Source organism: Tachypleus tridentatus, chromosome 8, assembly GCF_004210375.1.
Source record: "Tachypleus tridentatus isolate NWPU-2018 chromosome 8, ASM421037v1, whole genome shotgun sequence".
NCBI classification, from domain to species: Eukaryota; Metazoa; Arthropoda; class Merostomata; order Xiphosura; family Limulidae; genus Tachypleus; species Tachypleus tridentatus.
Window position 1 is genome coordinate 65374712 of NC_134832.1, and position 18307 is coordinate 65393018.

General features: G+C 35.3%; 1 protein-coding gene across 1 annotated transcript in view; it reads left to right on the plus strand.

Annotated features, from left to right (window-relative positions):
* The first annotated feature begins 1912 nt into the window (after positions 1–1912).
* Positions 1913–18307, plus strand: part of LOC143222546 (repulsive guidance molecule A-like) — a 46431-nt gene continuing 30036 nt past the window's right edge. Inside the window, exon 1 of the mRNA XM_076449175.1 lies at positions 1913–2067. Within this exon, the coding sequence (XP_076305290.1) occupies positions 2057–2067 (11 nt within the window). The 5' untranslated portion in view covers positions 1913–2056. The remainder of the gene's footprint in view (positions 2068–18307) is intronic.

The window sequence follows — 18307 nt, forward strand, 5'->3', positions numbered from 1 at the left end:
TTAAGACCAATAAACATAAAGAAAAACATGCATTTTGCGTTGTTTGACTAAACCACTTATTTGAGTAGAGTTTCGAAAGATTAAAATAAGAAAAAGGAAAATAAAAATAAAAAACTTTTTTTAGGCATTTAATAGGGAAAATGTGAACACTATGAAATTAGCCTAAATACTAGCTGGTCAACAACGCAAAGAGCATATTTGTTCTTTATATTCATTGGCCTTAAGATTTTGGCCAGCAGTGTTTGCTCCTGTCTCTTGCATGTGTTTGGCACGAGATTTGAAGTTCACAAAAAAAAAATCACTGCTTTTTGAAAACCTTGATTTCTGCTGTGTGGTCAAGTATCGTTTGAAGCTTTGTTTTACTTTATTAATGTTCCATGTAATGAATAATTGATTTGTTCTGTTATTATTGCAACATAACATAAATGAAAATTTGCCTGTAACAGGCTTTTTTATAAAGCTTCGTGTATCCAGTTTTTGCGAGTACAAACAAGCAAAGAGAAAGATCGTTTAAAGCAAGCCTGTTTAGTTGAGAGGACATATGTGCATGTTCGAAAGAACCCACCAGCCACTCTCAGTTAAAGGAAGTTGGAGAGTCGGCACGTGTGCATAAAAAGAGAGAGAGTGAAAGAGCATAAATGAAGGCTCCAAGATGTTTAATTGTTTTAACATATAATGATTAGTAGAAGTCCTCACACTGAGAAAAAAAGTAAAAAATAGCCCCCTTTATCACACATTACCTAACAAATTAGGTCTTTTAAATCTGCGACCAATTGTTTGTCAAAAATTGCTGTATTGGTCACTTTGACTTCAACTTGTGAACCCAGCTTTGTGTTTCTAGCTTTAAAGATGTGGCGGTACATAAGGAACAGACGTACAGAGACATAGAGAGCGGCATTCGAGCTCATATATAATATATATAGATTTAAAATGTGCGCCTTCTGTTATTAACTTCTGAATGTTTAAGGTTAGTGACACAACTTTAACACCTGAATGACACATCGTGAGTTACATTGTTTATCGAATTATCACGTAATGTTTTTAAATAAAGATATCTTAAAATGAGTGCGATCGAAAAACAAAATCGTATAATGATGGCATCCACCTGTAATTCTGGGATGAACAACGAAAGACTATAAACACATTTCCTTGTCATGGTCATTAATGTTAATACATTTATAAATTCTGACGCTGAGCATTAGAATTATTCGTTTAGTGATACACTTAAACGATGGGTGAAGGAGAACCACGAGTGCTAGCTGTTTTTCAAACTATCGTCTGTAACTGACTAACACGTTTCTGCACATAATACTGTCTTTCAAATAAAGCAAACCATTCATTATTTCATTTAGTTTAGAACCCGACCTATAATTACATCCTCTCCTTCCTCGAGGCTTTACATCGAGTTATACAACGGAACAAGAAGAGGTATAGACAACGGGCATCCGAGATTCGTGAGCAAGAGCCGAGGGCTAGAGTAGTTGTTTATTGGCGAGGAACGTGTTAGACTCACCGGGCGGTCTTTATGATAGCTGGGAAGCTCTGTCTCGCTTCACCAGCCTGGAGCTGTGTCAGAGATTTTTGTCCTGTCTGCTAAAACACGGTTGTAATCGTTCTAACGTTATGTTCAGCAAAGAAGTATCGTAGTCGGCAAATGTAATCAGTTTTAGTTGCTTAGGCCCATCCATGTTGCTAAAAGAAAATAGATTGTATCTACTTGTGGCTTCTAAAGATGCTGTTCGTGTATGAATGAGGAAAACGATCGATGCCAAACGCAAGACATGAAATCCGTCATTTTCAACTTGCTTTGACATATTCGTGGCGTTATGTGAAGGTCTGATTCAGTCCTTAGAAAATGACAAAGTATCACCAAGGTTTATCAAATGTTTGTAAAATAAACCATTTATTATTAAGTACTTAAGCAGTAAGAACAAGTATACTGAGAAACCACACCTCACAGATAGAAGCCAGGATTGAGATATGCTGACCTCTACAACTGTGAAACAGAGGCCGTGGATCACGGGTTTGCAGCTACTTTGCAGAATAACACAACCACATGTGGACCAGGTATGTGGATGTACTCTTATCAGATTCTGTTTTCTGACTATGTTTAGTTAGTTAGTGTATGTCATGTCTGATATTTATTAGCGTAATTAACCTCAAAGGATCAGAAAATAAACTTTTACTGTTTTTTTTTTTTCCTTTGTCTGAATGATTCAATTTTATTATGGTCTGATACTCTAACAAGCTGGAGAATACTTTTTGTCATGTTAGACATGTTCACAGTTAAAAGGTAAAATTAAGCAATGTAGATAATTCTTTGTGAACAAAGAAATTATATGAATTATTTTTCTACGTCTTTTCTTCAAAACCTTCAATCAATGTTGTGGCTTCGGATATTTTTTAAATGCACTTTTGATTTCCGTAGCTTGTTTATGAAACAAACAGAAAAATGCTCTTGTTAAATACTTCAAAATCTACAATGATTTGTTTCTTTTTAAATACTCAATACCAAATGTAACTTCAAGTTTCATCTTTTTGCTTCCATAAAACTAACAGTTCAACCATCGGTGAATTTTAAAAATATTTATTGGTAAATCAACCATCAATGATTTCAAACTTGAGCATTTCATTTCATAATGTATTGATCATTAGTAACTTCTAAAACGTTTCATAATAAATCATTCATAAATGACTTCTAAAACATTTCATAAAATCAACCATCAGTGACTTCTAAAATATTTCATAAATATCAACCATCAGTGACTTCTAAAATATTTCATAATAAACTTTTACTTTTCATCATTTTTGTTTAATTGCTCTTATTAATGTTTTTATTCCTGTTTGCACATAACTATTAGTTTCTAGAATATTTGCACAAATCTTCACAAGAGTTCGTTTATAGACGCAACAATTAAATAATCAAAGTATAATATGCAGGCACCTGCCAACAGTGGCTTCAGCGGTCTTGTTTTGTACTGTACCATATCAGATGTTTTCATCAGTTTGCGACAAATTGCCCCTCTCTACAGTTCGTAAACCAGGGTGATGCGTCCACAAATGATAACCGCTAAGTTTTTGTAACTTTGCAGTCTTATTTCTTAATTGTTTTGGAAATTACGTCTCCTTATTATATGTCAGTAATGTATCTATAAATATTGCTCTTTGTATAGAAATACTTAAATTTATGGGCATAATATATTAACTAAACTATGAATTGACGAGTCTTATTTAGACATAGCAGAGAAGTCTAATGGAAAGTCTATTACATATTTATTTTATATCTGTTTGTTTGAGTTTGATATATATTTAGAAATGCATGTAACTTGTATTGTTAAATGTGTATTGCGAAAGTCCTGCCTATTTTTAAATTTGTAGAAGCTTCGTTAGCATAAGAATCAACAATGTACTAAGTGTACATGTAATACTAATGTTTACCAGTATTGTTGCCAAGCGAACTTTCGAGAATCGCCTTAAAGCTTGTAAATCGCCACAACAAGAGATAGTTTACTATTGTTAGGTTGCTACAGTCAGTATACGAGGGCTGTTCAAAAAATACGCGGACTGACGTCATAAAACAAAATGTACTTTATTTAGAAGTTACAGGTCTGGGACCCCTTCAAAGTTCTCTCCTCCCCAACGCACACACTTATCCCAACGGTGTTTCCACTTGTTGAAACAGTCCTGGTACGCTTCTTTTATAATGTCCTCCAGCTCCTTCGTCGCATTTGCCTTAATCTCTGGAATTGTCTCAAATCTTCTTCCTTTCAAGGGTCTTTTGAGTTTGGGGAACAAGAAAAAATCGCAAGGAGCAAGGTCAGGTGAGTAGGGTGGGGTGGGGAAGAACAGTGATCGAGTGTTTGGCCAAAAACTCACGAGTTCTGAGGCACAAATTTCGCAGCAACGCGGTGCATCTTCAATTTTTCGGTCAAAATCTCGTAACAAGATCCAACTGATATCCCACACTCTTCAGCAAGCTCCCTGACAGTCAGACGTCGATTTGCCCGCACCAGGGTGTTGATTTCGTCGACGTGTGGGTCGTCAGTTAACGTGGAAGGACGTCCAGGACGCTCATCATCTTCAATGGACTGTCGACCATCCTTAAAACGTTCATGCCACCTGAAACATGCCGTACGCTTCATAGCAACATCACCGTAAGCCGTGTTAAGCATAGCAAAAGTTTCAGTTGCAGTTTTCCAAGTTTAACACAAAATTTCACAGCAAGTCGTTGCTCCTTCAGGTCATTCATTCTGAAATCCGCCAAACGAAGAAATCGCACTTCACTTAAAACCGCGTAGCTAATACACAAATGAAGATATCTGCAATCGGGAAATGGCGTCGTAATCAGCTGATCTGTGCGAACCTAGCGACACCAAGTGGATTCCCCTGGAACCAACTGGAGCCGCGCAATTCCAACAGTCCGCGTATTTTTTTAACAGACCTCGTACTATAAACCGCAGAAGTTATAATTGTGACAAACACTTATTAATTAATCGGAAAACTACAGATATTTGACCAGAAACGTTTATAGACTTCGAACATTTCGAACCTCTAACTTCAACGGATTACCATTGACGTTAATACTTCTACACAAACATTGTATAACTTCAGCTGTGAAAAACTTACGTAAGACCAGACAAGAACAGAGCTATCTAACATTCCCGCCAAGTGCATTGTACCTGTTAATCAACCTAAAATTAATTCGCTCTCTGTGAACCGTCGACCAGATAAAAGGCTCAGTTTTGTTTATAAATTTGTAAAATAATTGAATATAAACCATTATTTATAATAACCATTATTATACACTGTATTGTTGTGTGTATATTAAGATATATTTGTGTTAAGAAAGAAAATTGTGTGTGTGTCAATCTTGCTGGCTAGTGTCATAAAAAAAAATTCATCATAATCATCGAGGCCTAAAACCCATTTTTGTAAAAAACCTGGTCAGGTTTTATTTAATTGTAGAAGTTTGAAACAAGAAAATGAAGCAACACTCAATGCATTCGTGTCTTTCTCACTTGTATGATTATTGATTGTATTAAGCTTAAAAGATAACATAATAAATCGGGGAATGTGTATTGCCAAATACCGGCCTACTCTTTTAATTTGTAGAAGATTCTCGAATGTAGGAATCAACAATGTACTAGGTGTGTATGTAATTATAGTAATTTCCAGTACTTTTGGCAAGTGAACTTTCGAGAACGTTGCCTTAAATATGATAAATCAACACTTGTATAGGCAGTTCACTGTTGTTATAGGCCTGGCATGGCCGAGCGCGTAAGGCGTGCGACTCGTAATCCGAGGGTCGCGGGTTCGCGCCCGCGTCGCGCTAAACATGCTCGCCCTCTCAGCCGTGGGGGTGTATAATGTGACGGTCAATCCCACTATTCGTTAGTAAAAGAGTAGCCCAAGAGTTGGCGGTGGGTGGTGATGACTAGCTGCCTTCCCTCTAGTCTTACATTGCTAAATTAGGGACGGCTAGTGCAGATCGCCCTCGAGTAGCTTTGTGCGAAATTCCAAAACAAACAAACAAACTGTTGTTATTTTAATATACAAATAGCAATACAATGTACGATAACGGTTGTAACTAATAGTTATTACAAATAATGATTTGCATGCAAGAGTTCTACAAACTTACAAACATAACCGAGTCTTTTGTTTGGTCTGAAATTGAATATTTTATCGACGGTTCATGGAGAGCGAATCAATTCTATATTCACAGGTACACTGCCCTTGGCGGGAATGCTAACTAGTTCTATTATTGTTTGGTCTCATGTAAGTTTTCCCAGCTGAACTTATACAATGTCTTCGTAAAAATACTAACGTCTGATGGTAATCCGTTGAAGCTGAATGGTCCGTAATGTTCGGAAGGTATAAACGTCCTGGTTCAATATCTGTAGTTTACCGAGTATCACAATTATAGCTTCCGAGGTTTATAGTAGTAAACTGTGTGTATCCATCTTGTTGGTAAGTATAATAAATTTGACACATATCGACATTCAGTTGACTTCTAAATTAAAATTAAAATTTCCAGCTATTTTAAATCTCAATACGTAACATAATAAATCGGATACTGGTCCGAGATAAATTATAACACGTAACAGAAGGTGTTGAAATTTGGATTATAGAACCACTATAATCATACATACACACGCATAATACATATTTTATGTGTACAGATATATAAAGAAATTTAAAGTATGTACATGTATATAGAAATAAGTAAACAGTACTAATGGTATGAATTACATCAAAAATGTATAAACGATACAATCAGTTTTCAACATTGATGAAAGTTAGTATAAAAACCAAAACGAAGATATCTATTATGAGATTAAAAGAGAAACAAACAAGTGTCCATTATCATTTCCTTTCATTATCCCTCAACTCATAATGGAAGATGGCCGTAGTCACACCACCCAAAGACGTTAGGGATATTCCACTTACCAAACATGATACAAATGTCAAACTAGTTAGACATTAAAAAAGACCAAGCCAGGGGTTAGGACCAGTTCCTCGACAGACATCCAGAGATTGAAATCCGATTACATTATATTTCTTTATTGGTATAGCGTGTTTCATGATGGAACAACATGACAACAAGTCACTGCATTGTTTTAAATTAGTGAGTGAAACTAGATACAAACAGGTGCATGAGTCATGTAAACGTTTATTAGTTAAGAGAGCAAGCCTCTCATTAGATAAACATGAGTGTACGTGTATTATTGGTTTGTTTTTAATTTCATGCAAAACCACAAGAGGGCTATCTGCGCTAGCCGTTTCTAATTTAACAGTGTAAGACTAGAGGGAAGACAGCTAGTCATCACTACCCACCGCCAACTCTTGGGTTACTCTTTTACCAGCGAATAGTGGGATTGGCCGTAACATTGTAACACTTCTACGGATGAAAGGGCGAGCATATTTGGTGTGATGAGGATTCGAACTCACAACCCTCAGATTACGAGTTAAACGCCTTTACCACCTGGCCTTGCCAGGCCTTTGCGCGAGTAATTGACTCCAGATATTTTTCATGGTTTGCATGTATATGAATGAATATACATACAGCTGCATTAAATATACGTACTCTATCTGGAATTACAGATACAGTATTGGAGTAATGTTACTTGTAATGAACGTCGTGAAGAGTTCCGTGACACAGATTTGACGTCAGAAGAGTTTCGTGATTTCAAAAATGTTAAGAACCATTGAACCATGACATCTGAACTCCTACTGCCTACATTAGCTTGTGGGATGAAGTTATTAATGGATCATTTCCCCTATAGTACACTCAATTTAAAGTTAACAGTACCATGTTCGAGGTAAACATTTTGTCATTTCACAGTTTCAATTTCGTTTTGAAAACTTCATTAAAATATACACAATATTTTGCCTCACTCGTTGGACCTGGCATGGCCTAGCGCGTTAAGGTGTGTGCTTCGTAATCTGCGGGTCGCGGGTTCGCGCCCGAGTCGTGCCAAACATGCTAGCCGTGGGGGTGTTATAATGTTACGGTCAATCCCACTTTTCGTTGGTAAAAGAGTAGCCCAAGAGTTGGCGGTGGGTGGTGATGACTAGCTGCCTTCCCTCTAGTCTTACACTGCTAAATTAGGGACGGCTAGCACAGATAGCCCTCGAGTAGCTTTGTGCGAAATTCCAAAACAAACAAACAAAAGCCTCACTCGTTATTTATATTATCAAATTCATTGAAATACAAAGTAATTTATACATGTAGCTAATCTAAAAGACTCACCCGTACAGATGTAATGTGTAGATTATCGAAACCGTTTATTTTTATCAAAGGTTCTGGTACTCAAAGAATTACCTTAACGTATAAATCTTACAGAAGTGTGATAAATTTCTTGAAATATAAATTATTACAGAACCATAACACTTAAAGTGTTCGCTGTCAACTGATAGGATGTACATATTCATACTAGAAAATGCACATTTGCACTAGAAGGTGAATATAATCCTAGAAAATGCATATTTATAAGCTACAATAGTACTAAGCTACGAAGTGTGTGTGTGTGTGCGTGCGTTTTGTGCCTTTACTTTTTCACTCAGAGTTTCATCTTTTGCTTCCACATTGTGTATAACAACTTCAGGTACATGTTAATATTATTAAAAGAAACATTAATAAAAAAAATTGTGTCCTTTTTTTTCATTACTACTGGGACAAAGTTCCAGTGTACTTATTAAAGCCTGAATATCAGAAAATTCATGTTTTCACAGTGTTTAGCTGGTTTGCATAGACAAACCTACATACGCCTAACCGTTGTAATTTATACAGGTCAGTTTTTGAAGGATAGCAGCTGAACTTTATGCATTCCAACTGATAGAGATCTTAAACTATGTTTGAGTTTTCTGTGTAGTAGCGGTCCTGATCTCTTTTGATGTGGGTTCGGGGCTTTTACGTTTTGTGGGGCCTTTTTAGGCATATTTAATTTCTAAGTTTACTAATTTATCACCCACTTGCCCAAATTTAAACACTGTTTCGATTTGAAATTAAAATTTTTTTACATTATATACAAACATGCTCTTTCAACATGCGTATATCGTTAAAACTGCTATGTATTCATTTGGAATATACCTTCATAGGTGATTTACAGAGTTTCCAAACACCAAATGTATACAGTGCTCCACATCTTTAACATTACAGTATAACAAGCCGTGTAATCCACACAGACTTGGAAAATGTAGTAACACGACAAACATAGTGCAAATAGACAGACAACAATATCCTGAAAGCTCAGAGAAGTCTCCCACAACATAAGAGAAAAGAAAGAAAAATACACGTCGCGTGACTTGACTACAAATCAATTATGATCAGCTAATAGCTGCTTTAATAAAAGATGTTGATAAAACAGACGTACTCTGACCTGCTAATTCATAATATTACACATATTTATATGTTGTGTAGTATATTATAACCTATATTTTCAGCCCCTCCTTCTAAATGTGGAACCCCGGGTCGCAGCCCCTAAAACACCTTTGTTAATCGGGTTCTGTGTATACTGCTTTGTGTCGTCATCACACAAGTATATAAGTTTAGTCCAGAAAAGTATACGGCAGGAAGTGACGCCGTAATGTATGGGATGGCTTTACAGAGAAAAACTAAACATAAAATTTGACATTTTCAGTTTAATTTTAACGCTAACACATACCAACATAACTCTCATAATTCTTTCACTCAGGCACACCTAGGTGACTCATCATTACGCTTGGTGACTTATAACGCTAAAAATCGAATTTCGATACCTGCTAAGAGCGAAGTACTGATAGCCTATTGCGTAAATTCACCCTTTATAGCAAAAAAAAAAAGAATTTATCTTTTTTTTTTCTCGAACTTTACGAAATGGTTATTTTAAAGCTATTTATTACCCAAGTTTAAGTCGTATCTTGATTGTATGTTCTCTATACTTTACATATGATATGATAACACTACGATAATAGATTTATCAACTTTGTTTACTGAATAACTTGTATCTTTGTTTATTGGTTTGTTTGTATTATCCTTAATTTGCGTTATCTCAGAATATTCAGCAGATTGCCAATGGCATAAACCTTCTAATTTAACTAAATTTTTCATATTTAACTGTTACTGCGGTTTAAGATATGTTTACATAAGTCTTTGTGTACAATACATTATACACTATAGTATAGTTCAATATGCACAAGAAATATATAGCTTCTCTGTAACATTGTTTTTGTTCGATAACATTAGAAGTGATACATGAGATTTGTTAGCTAAAAAGCACATGACGATAAAATAAAAAAATTAATAATATAGGCTTAGAAAGTTCTAAACATTTTGACTTCGGATTTTCTAGTAAATACTAGGACTAGATTAAATATACAAGAGGCAGTGAAGCAAAGGAAACTAGTTTTTGCTTGAATAAGTGCAGTTATTTCTAATCAGCAGAATGAATTAGTCAGTGCTTTTTTCAATTACTTGATTGATCACCCGTGAAATTGTACAAGTAAGTTTATTTTTACGTTAGGAAAATTCGGCCTACATTTTACCGCAGTGTTTAAGTTTATTGAAACATTAAAGAAGGAAATAAACTCTTTTGTCATCACTATGTAGACTGAATGTTAAATTATTTTCATTTAAAGGATAATTTAAAGGATCCGTAAACAAAGAACAGCATTACAACAGCACGTCAGGAAAAGACTGAAAGCAAAACAAATGAAACTGGTTTGTTTGTTTTTTTCATAAACTTTATGTCTTATATTATTTATTATAGTTTTGCTACATTCAGTTATGGACACCACGCAAACGTTCCTAGATGATATTCGATTTCATGTATGTTGGAATATAAAAATGTGTAGTATTTAAAGCGTGTTATATGCTTTGTAAGCATTTGGTCATGTTGGGTATGTAACGGATTTACTATTACATATTTATTTCAATATCGATGTTTCTTTAAGCTAGACATATATTTAGAAATTTATGTAACTTGTATTGTTAAATGTATATTGTGAAATTCCCACTTGGTTTCTAAATTTGTAAAAGATTCTCGACCGTAAAAATCAACAATATATGTTTTACGGAAGCACAAGCGTATTGCCAGTATTTTTGCCTTAATTGGCAGTTTTAGAAAATCTCCTTTCAAGCTTACAAAAAGTAACCAACCAAACATGGAGAGACAGTTGCATATTGTTGGTTTGTTACAGTTAGTATACCATAAGTCTCAGAAGCTATAACTGTGATAAACTCTCTCATTCAGGAAACTGCAAATATTTGACCAGGAATAGTTATAGTATTCGAACATTATAAACCATTTAACTTCAAAGAACTAACTTCAGATGTTACAAGGACATTGGATATCTTCGTTTGTGAAAAGTCAGGTTGTAAACGTCGTGAGACCAGTCAAGAATAGAGCTTGTCCCGTTGAGTGTACTGTACTGATATCAACTAGAAACAACTTCGCTCATCGTGAACAGTCAATAAAATATTCAGTTCCAGACCAGATAGAAGACTAAATATTATATGTAAGGTTGTAAAAGTTTTGTACATAAATCATTATTTGTAATAACTGTTTCTAACAACTGTTATTATTGTTTGTATATTAAAATATATTTGTGTTAAGAAAGAAAACTGTGTGTATCAATCTTGTTGGCAAATATAAATTTAATACATATCGACATTTAATAAACTTCGAAATCCAAATTACAATGTAACTCCGTTTCACGCTGTTTGAAATCGCAATACGTAACATACAAATCGGTGGCTTCTCCAAGATAAATTACAATTCGTAACAAACTACTTTTTTCCTGTAAACGATTTAACCTTATACGTTTATTTTGACAGATGGTGTATTTCTATGCATATTGGCAACAGTTTCAGCAAATTAAGATATTTAGGAATTTAAACGTTGTACAAGTGACGACCTCAAAACTTATTTGGGTGAAAAGAAAGCTGAAACACTACAGGAATCAGCTTCTCTTTCCCACAATTACACTTTACCTCATAAAATCACTTTTCATAAAAAGAAACTCTTGCTATCTCAACCTGTACTTGTTGAGGGTTTTTAAAGAAAATTCAGCTCTTCTAGTTCGAAATCATATTGCAAATGGGATACAACTTCGTCAGGGCCTGTCTGCCATTTTTGTAAAACACCTGGTTATGTTATGTCCAATTATTGACGTTTGAAAACAAGGAAAGAAAAGAAAGCAACACCCAATACGTTCGTGTCCACAGATGGACGTAGTTTCACCAGATCGCCTAAGATTTAGCTACTGATAAAAAGGCTGATCAGGAATTTAGACCTGTCTGTTGGTACTGTGTCTTTGATAAATTACACTTCTAATCCCAAACCCACAAGACTTTTACGTAATACTGGGATGGGTCAATCCTTGTTGTTAAAAGGTGTATTGCCTTTAAGTTTGAGCTATGTCATTGGTAAGACTGTTATTGATCAGGGTATTGAGGATGGCTTTGTTAATGTTCCTCTTCATAACATTTATTTAATATCAGATCTGGTTTCGGAATCATTTATGGTTGGAGCAAGACGTACTCTGCCAAATTAGGGGTGTATCATTATTGTTGGGAAACAATTTGGCTAGGAAAAAGTTGTTACCGAACATAAAATGGGTAGCGAGCCAGTCAGTCACTGTTTCATCTAAGGATGATGTTGTTGAGGAGAATTCGGACGTGTTTCCTTTATGTGATATGACTCGAGCTCTGGTTAAAAACTAAGCCAAAAACAAATGATAAAAACATGTTCAGAGGATGATATTATGGACTTGTCTCACGTACTATTGTTTTATTGACAAGTCTTTGATGAATGGCAATGATGGACGTGATGGATCTGCTTCAACTGGTGAAGTTCCGTTTGCTAGAAAAGGATCTACAAATTTCGTCACTATTTAAATATGTACCCCCAAAGAATGAACTGGAGAAACTTCCAAATTGTTACTTTTGCAAATATGGTGTGCTCATGAGAAAAATGGAGACCACCAAATATACCAGCTTCAGAGGACGGGGTTGTAGTTTGTAAAATTATTGTTCCAAAAGAATATCATTCTAAAATATTGAAGGTTACCTATGAACTTCCCATGGGAGGTCATTAGGAGTCAACTCTACGTGTGACAAAATTATGAAACATTTCTTTTGGCCCAACATCAGGCAAAATGTTTCTCACTTTTGTAAAACTTGTCAGTTATATCAAATGACTAGAAAACCTAATAAGCAATTTTCTTTTACTACTTTAAAACGTATCTCAGCTCTCGAAGAGCGCCTCAGTCTTGTGATTATTGATTTTAGTATAGTTTTCTTTTTTGCCTGTGAAATGTACTCTTGACTGTGTATTACACAAGTTTCGCCTGTTCTTGAAATTTGTAAAGACCCTTAAAAGTAAGAATCAACAATATTTCTTTTACAAAAACACTAGCGTGCCCAAACATTGTTGAAACTTTTAGAAACTGGCGTGAGTTGTATAAAAGCTGTTATCATTGGACAGCTACAGTCAGTGTGCTATAGGCCTCGGAACTACGACTGTGATCAACGCCTATTGGATCGTCGATAAAATATTCTGTTCTAGACCGGATATAAGAATCAGCGTTGTCTATTTTGTAAAAACTCTTGTATATAAACCATAATTTGTAGTAACTATTCGTAATAACTGTTATTATAAATTATATTGTTTTTGTGCGTGTTTGTTATGTTAGTTATGTTTAAAAAAATTGTGTGTATCAATCTTGTTGGCAAATACCATATATTTGATACATATTAAAATTTAATTATCTTCTCAGCTCAAATTTCAGGCTATTTGAAATAGTAACGTTAATTTACGTAACATAATAAATCGGAGACTCATATGGGATAAAAGGGCCCGGGATGGCCAGGTGGTTAAGGCACTCTACTCGTGATCCGAGGGTCGCGGGTTCAAATCCCCGTCATACCAAACATGCTCGCTCTTTCAGCCGTGGGGGCGTTATAATGTGACGGTCAATCCCACTATTCGTTGGCAAAAGAGTAGTCCAAGAGTTGGCGGTGGGTGGTGATGACTAGTTGCCTTCCCTCTTGTCTTACACTTAGGAACGGCTAGCGCAAATAGTCCTCGCGTCGCTTTGCGCGAAATTCAAAACAAACCAAACGAAACCGGGATAAAATATGATAAATAACATTCCAATTAAACACCAGATGATTGTTGTTTTCTAGAACTTTTTAAAGAATTACTTGCTCGCTTATTTGGTTCTCCTTTGAATAAACTGCTCTGAAATACATGTATTTATTTGTTTAAACGTACCTCACAGTGACAGCGTTTGGTGTTCCAATGGACTGTTTTCATTGGGTTGAAAGATTTGCTTACATTTTAGTTTCGTAACTACGCCTCGGACAATTGCAGCGACAATCACAAGTAATTCCATCGAGTGCAAAAGAGCTCTTGACTGTTAGATTTACGTACAGCATCGTCACCCAATCAACACAGGATTGATATCTTGTATGCTTTCATGGAGCCCAAGGCTTAATTATTATAATAATTATGCATTGTATTTTTCTTATAAAGGTATCTGGCAAATACCTTCATGCAGATGTACTAACTTCGAACAGTTCTTAATCTGATTGGGCGTATCTTAGTTTATTTCTTACTAATATATACACATGTGTGTGAATATATTTTACCTGGATAATAAAACATGGTTTTTGATATGTATCAGATGCAGCTTCATCTACTCGTGATCGTGACCCGTATCTCAATCTGCCTCCCCTCAGCCACAATTAATCAAACTCGACAGACAGGTAAAGAGCGTGTATAGGCGCAACTCCACAGACTGACGGTTACTCGACGTTCACATATATATATATATAAGTATAAGGAAGAAAAGGTTGCGTGATATGGTATCCAGTACTTTGGAAATGTGGTTCCTTTTTCTATTTTTTTTGTACAAACTATATGGAACTTGGGTGTACGCTAGGATAACTAGCAGTTATATTATATTGAACTTCTGGTATGTAGTAACTATCAAGAAACAGAAAAGAGCTTCAATAGACGTCAACATTGCAACAGTAGAAATTCTGTACGTTTAAGCAATATATAGAGCAATCATGTGTCACATCACCGTCTTCTAATTAATTTCAAACGATGGGCGAATCATTAAATCTGAGATCAGCACGGATGTCCAAACTGAATGTGTGATAAAATCTTCAAACGTCTCTTTACACTGAGATTCCCAGCTCGACTGTCTTTTTCCAGGGCTTTACACAAAACCTTAACCGTAATAACGAAAACAAGAATAAATGGAGTCGCTTTATACAACATAGAAACTCGACCACAGTAATGAAAAAAGAGATGGAGTCGTTTTACGTAACACAGAAACTCGACCATGGTATTCAAAAGAAAGAAATGGAATTACTTTAAACAACACAGAAACTCGATCATACTAATGAAAAGAAGTAAAAGAAGTCGTTTCATACAATACGGAAGCACGACCATAGTAATGAAAAGGTCTCCCGCTGGTACAGCGGTAAGTCTACGGATTTACAACGCTAAAATCAAGGGTTCAGTTCCCCTCGGCGTACTCAGCAGATAGCCTGATGTAGCTTTGCCATAAGAAAACACACATACATAGTAATGAAAAGAAGTAAATGAAATCGTTTTACACAACACAGAAACTCGACCATGAAAACAAAGACACGGAGTCACTTTATGTAACACAGAAACTCAACCATGAAAACAAAGACACGGAGTCGCTTTATATAACACAGAAACTCGACCATGAAAACAAAGACACGGAGTCGCTTTATGTAACACAGAAACTCGACCATGGTATTGAAAAGAAGGAGATAAAATCACTTTATACAACACATAAACTCCACCATAATAATGAAAAGGAGGTGAAGAAGCTTTGCTTAACCTAGATACTGGACATTGGTAATGAAGTCTACAACATAGCTCTTCGTACATGTGTATCTTTAAATACAGACATATATTTAGAATGTTTCTAACATCGTTTAACCTACCAGGTCGAGGAAATACGCTCCACTAAGTAGCCATAACAAGAAAGTAACTTAAGATGTGTTGAACATGAGATTCGAGAAAACCCGTTTTATATACGTTATTCCAAAGTACATACTCATTCTTATATAGAGACTGTAGCGGAAGCTTGGTTTGGTTTGAATTTCGTACAAAGCTACACAAGGGGTATCTGCGCTAACCGTCCCTAATTTTGCATTGTAAGGCTAGAGGGAATGCAGCTAGTCATCACCACCCACCGCCAACACTTGGGCTACTCTTTTACTAACGAATAATAGGAGTGACTGTCACATTATAACGGCTGAAAGGGTGAGCATGTTTGGTGTGACGGGGATTCGAGCCCACGACCCTTGGATTACGAGTCGAGTGCCTTAACCACCTGGCCATGCCGAGCCAGTTGTGGAAGTACAAACTCACTACCAGCTAGCTACTTTACAGAGACTAACGTTTATTGTTAAACGATCATATGAAATATTCGAGTGTGATTTCATTTTTTGAATTGTCGAATTATCTAAATCACAAAAAATATTACTTTCTAGCTCGTTCGCTAATATGAAAAGGTTAAAAACCTATTTACTGCTGAGAACTTATTAAGTTTTACAATAATTTACTCATTAGAGATTATGAAAACTAAAACATGAACTCTTTTTTGATCTTTAGCCATACTGTGAACTTACTGAACCATTTCAACAAGTTGTTATAAAACGCATTATTAAACCTACATAAATAGGCTTATATTGTTTCTATCTATGAATAGATTTTATTGATTTATTAAATGTAAGCCTTTCTTATATATGTACTGCAGAGCTACAAAAGCCTGGATTTTCTAGTCATTTAGTTGAATTGAAAAATTATGTTTCTTTGTCGTTTTCATGAACTTTAATAACAGTAACAGTCACTTCACAATCTACCACCACTTCGTTTCAATATTAACTCCATTTTCTTTGTTCAATAATAGAATAACACATGAAAACAACAGCTTTTCAATAATATGAAACCGTATTTTGAGGTGAAAGGTAAGAAAGACATCACTTGTAAATATAACAAGGTGCTTACTTAAAAACGTACAATTCAATGACTTTTAACCAACATAATTCGTCAACTATACCACTTCTTAAAATCAACGATCCCAGTATTATTATCAAACACAACTACTGAAAAATGTGAAAACAAATCTTTCAGAAACGCTACTTCTGATATTGCTACCGTACACATTAAAGGCAAGGGCATCTATAGGCACTTGCACACGGGTCCCATTTCCCGAATATCTGGTTGATGTCTTGAAAAACCAGAAGAGGAAGCTTGATCAATATCATATTGAATCGTCTAAAATTCTTACGCTTATGGGGCCCAAGAATCTTTTAATCACCAAGCACCATGTCTGATCGAAGGTTTCTTGACGTCATCACTATTAAATAAAACTCATCAAGCTTTCAATAAACTGTTCACATACTGTATAAAATTCCAGAATGAGTATAGAAAGCACATTGTTTAAACTAATACAACTGATATCTTTATAACTGAGAATTTAATGCTTTAAATACCATTTAATGATTGAAGTTATGATATTTACTCAAAGCATTATATAACGTTCAAAATGATGTTTCGTTATAAACACTTAGAATAAAAAAGCCAGATTTTTTTATTTTCACTTTCATTATCGTGCTTCGAAATTTAATGTTTACAAAACTGTCGTCCATAAAAATATTTGTTTTGATTTCCATCACTAGATAGCAGCACACTAGTTCAACGAATTTGGCATTGTATCCGTTTTTAAATTTATCCCACTTTATGAATATCATTTAGAAATGTTCAACTGAATTTTAGATATTATTTTTTCCAAACCAAATCAGTCAACTAATTCTTTATGTGTTAAAAACTGGTCATTTTTATATTTTAAGTTTTGAAATTTTTGTATTCTCTTCCCGTTATATTCTCTTGGTTCACGGTAAAAAAAACCGTCTACATAACTTATGAATAATGTACAGTTTTCCTCTTTTCATATTGTTAAGTGTTCCCTTTAGTGACGTTGTTCTGTCTTCTTTGTTGTTGTTTTTTGGGGTTTATGTGATTTAAGAGCAAATATGGACATGAGGTGCAGATAAAGCTGTTTGTGTGTCTAAACCAAGAGGTATACTTTTGGTTGAGAAATAACGAAAGACTGTCGACGTCCTGTTCTATAGAAACTGCAGCTGCAAACGTTTTACATGGGTTGGAGGCGCGAAATGCGACGCCCTCCTGCAAAGCGGTTCAAGGTTAGATTGTTATTACAGAGGCGCGTCAAGGTGTGATAGTTTATTAGTTCTCACCGTTGGTTGTGGCGTCGTCTTGGCTTCAAAAGGTGCTCTTCTCTACTCAAGCTTGGTTTCTTGTGGTTCTGCCTCTTGAAATCTGGTTAAACCTCCTTAGTTCGTTAGGCTACATCTTGTACTTAGATGGCGCCTCTTTTTTTCACTTTTTGGTCCCTCACATTCGTAAAGAGCCCGCAGTAAGTTAATCTCCGAACCTCTTTCCTGTCTGTAAGGGCTTAGAACTAGTTGCGCCTTTCTTATTTTATCTTCGTCGAGTACGATGATATGTATGAGTATATAATTTTGAACAAAATTATTTTTTAAACTGTAGTTAGTTTTTCTTATCATCTAACGTTCGTGAAGGCAAATAGCATTAATTGTTTGTGTCGATGGATAGACAAAAACTATAATAAATAAATACAACATCTACACCTTAACTCGCCCTTTCTAGTTTAATTCCTTTTCAAAACGTAATGCAAAGCGAAGTTCTTCAGTTCTCAATCTTGACAAACGTTTCTACTCCCCAGACGTTAC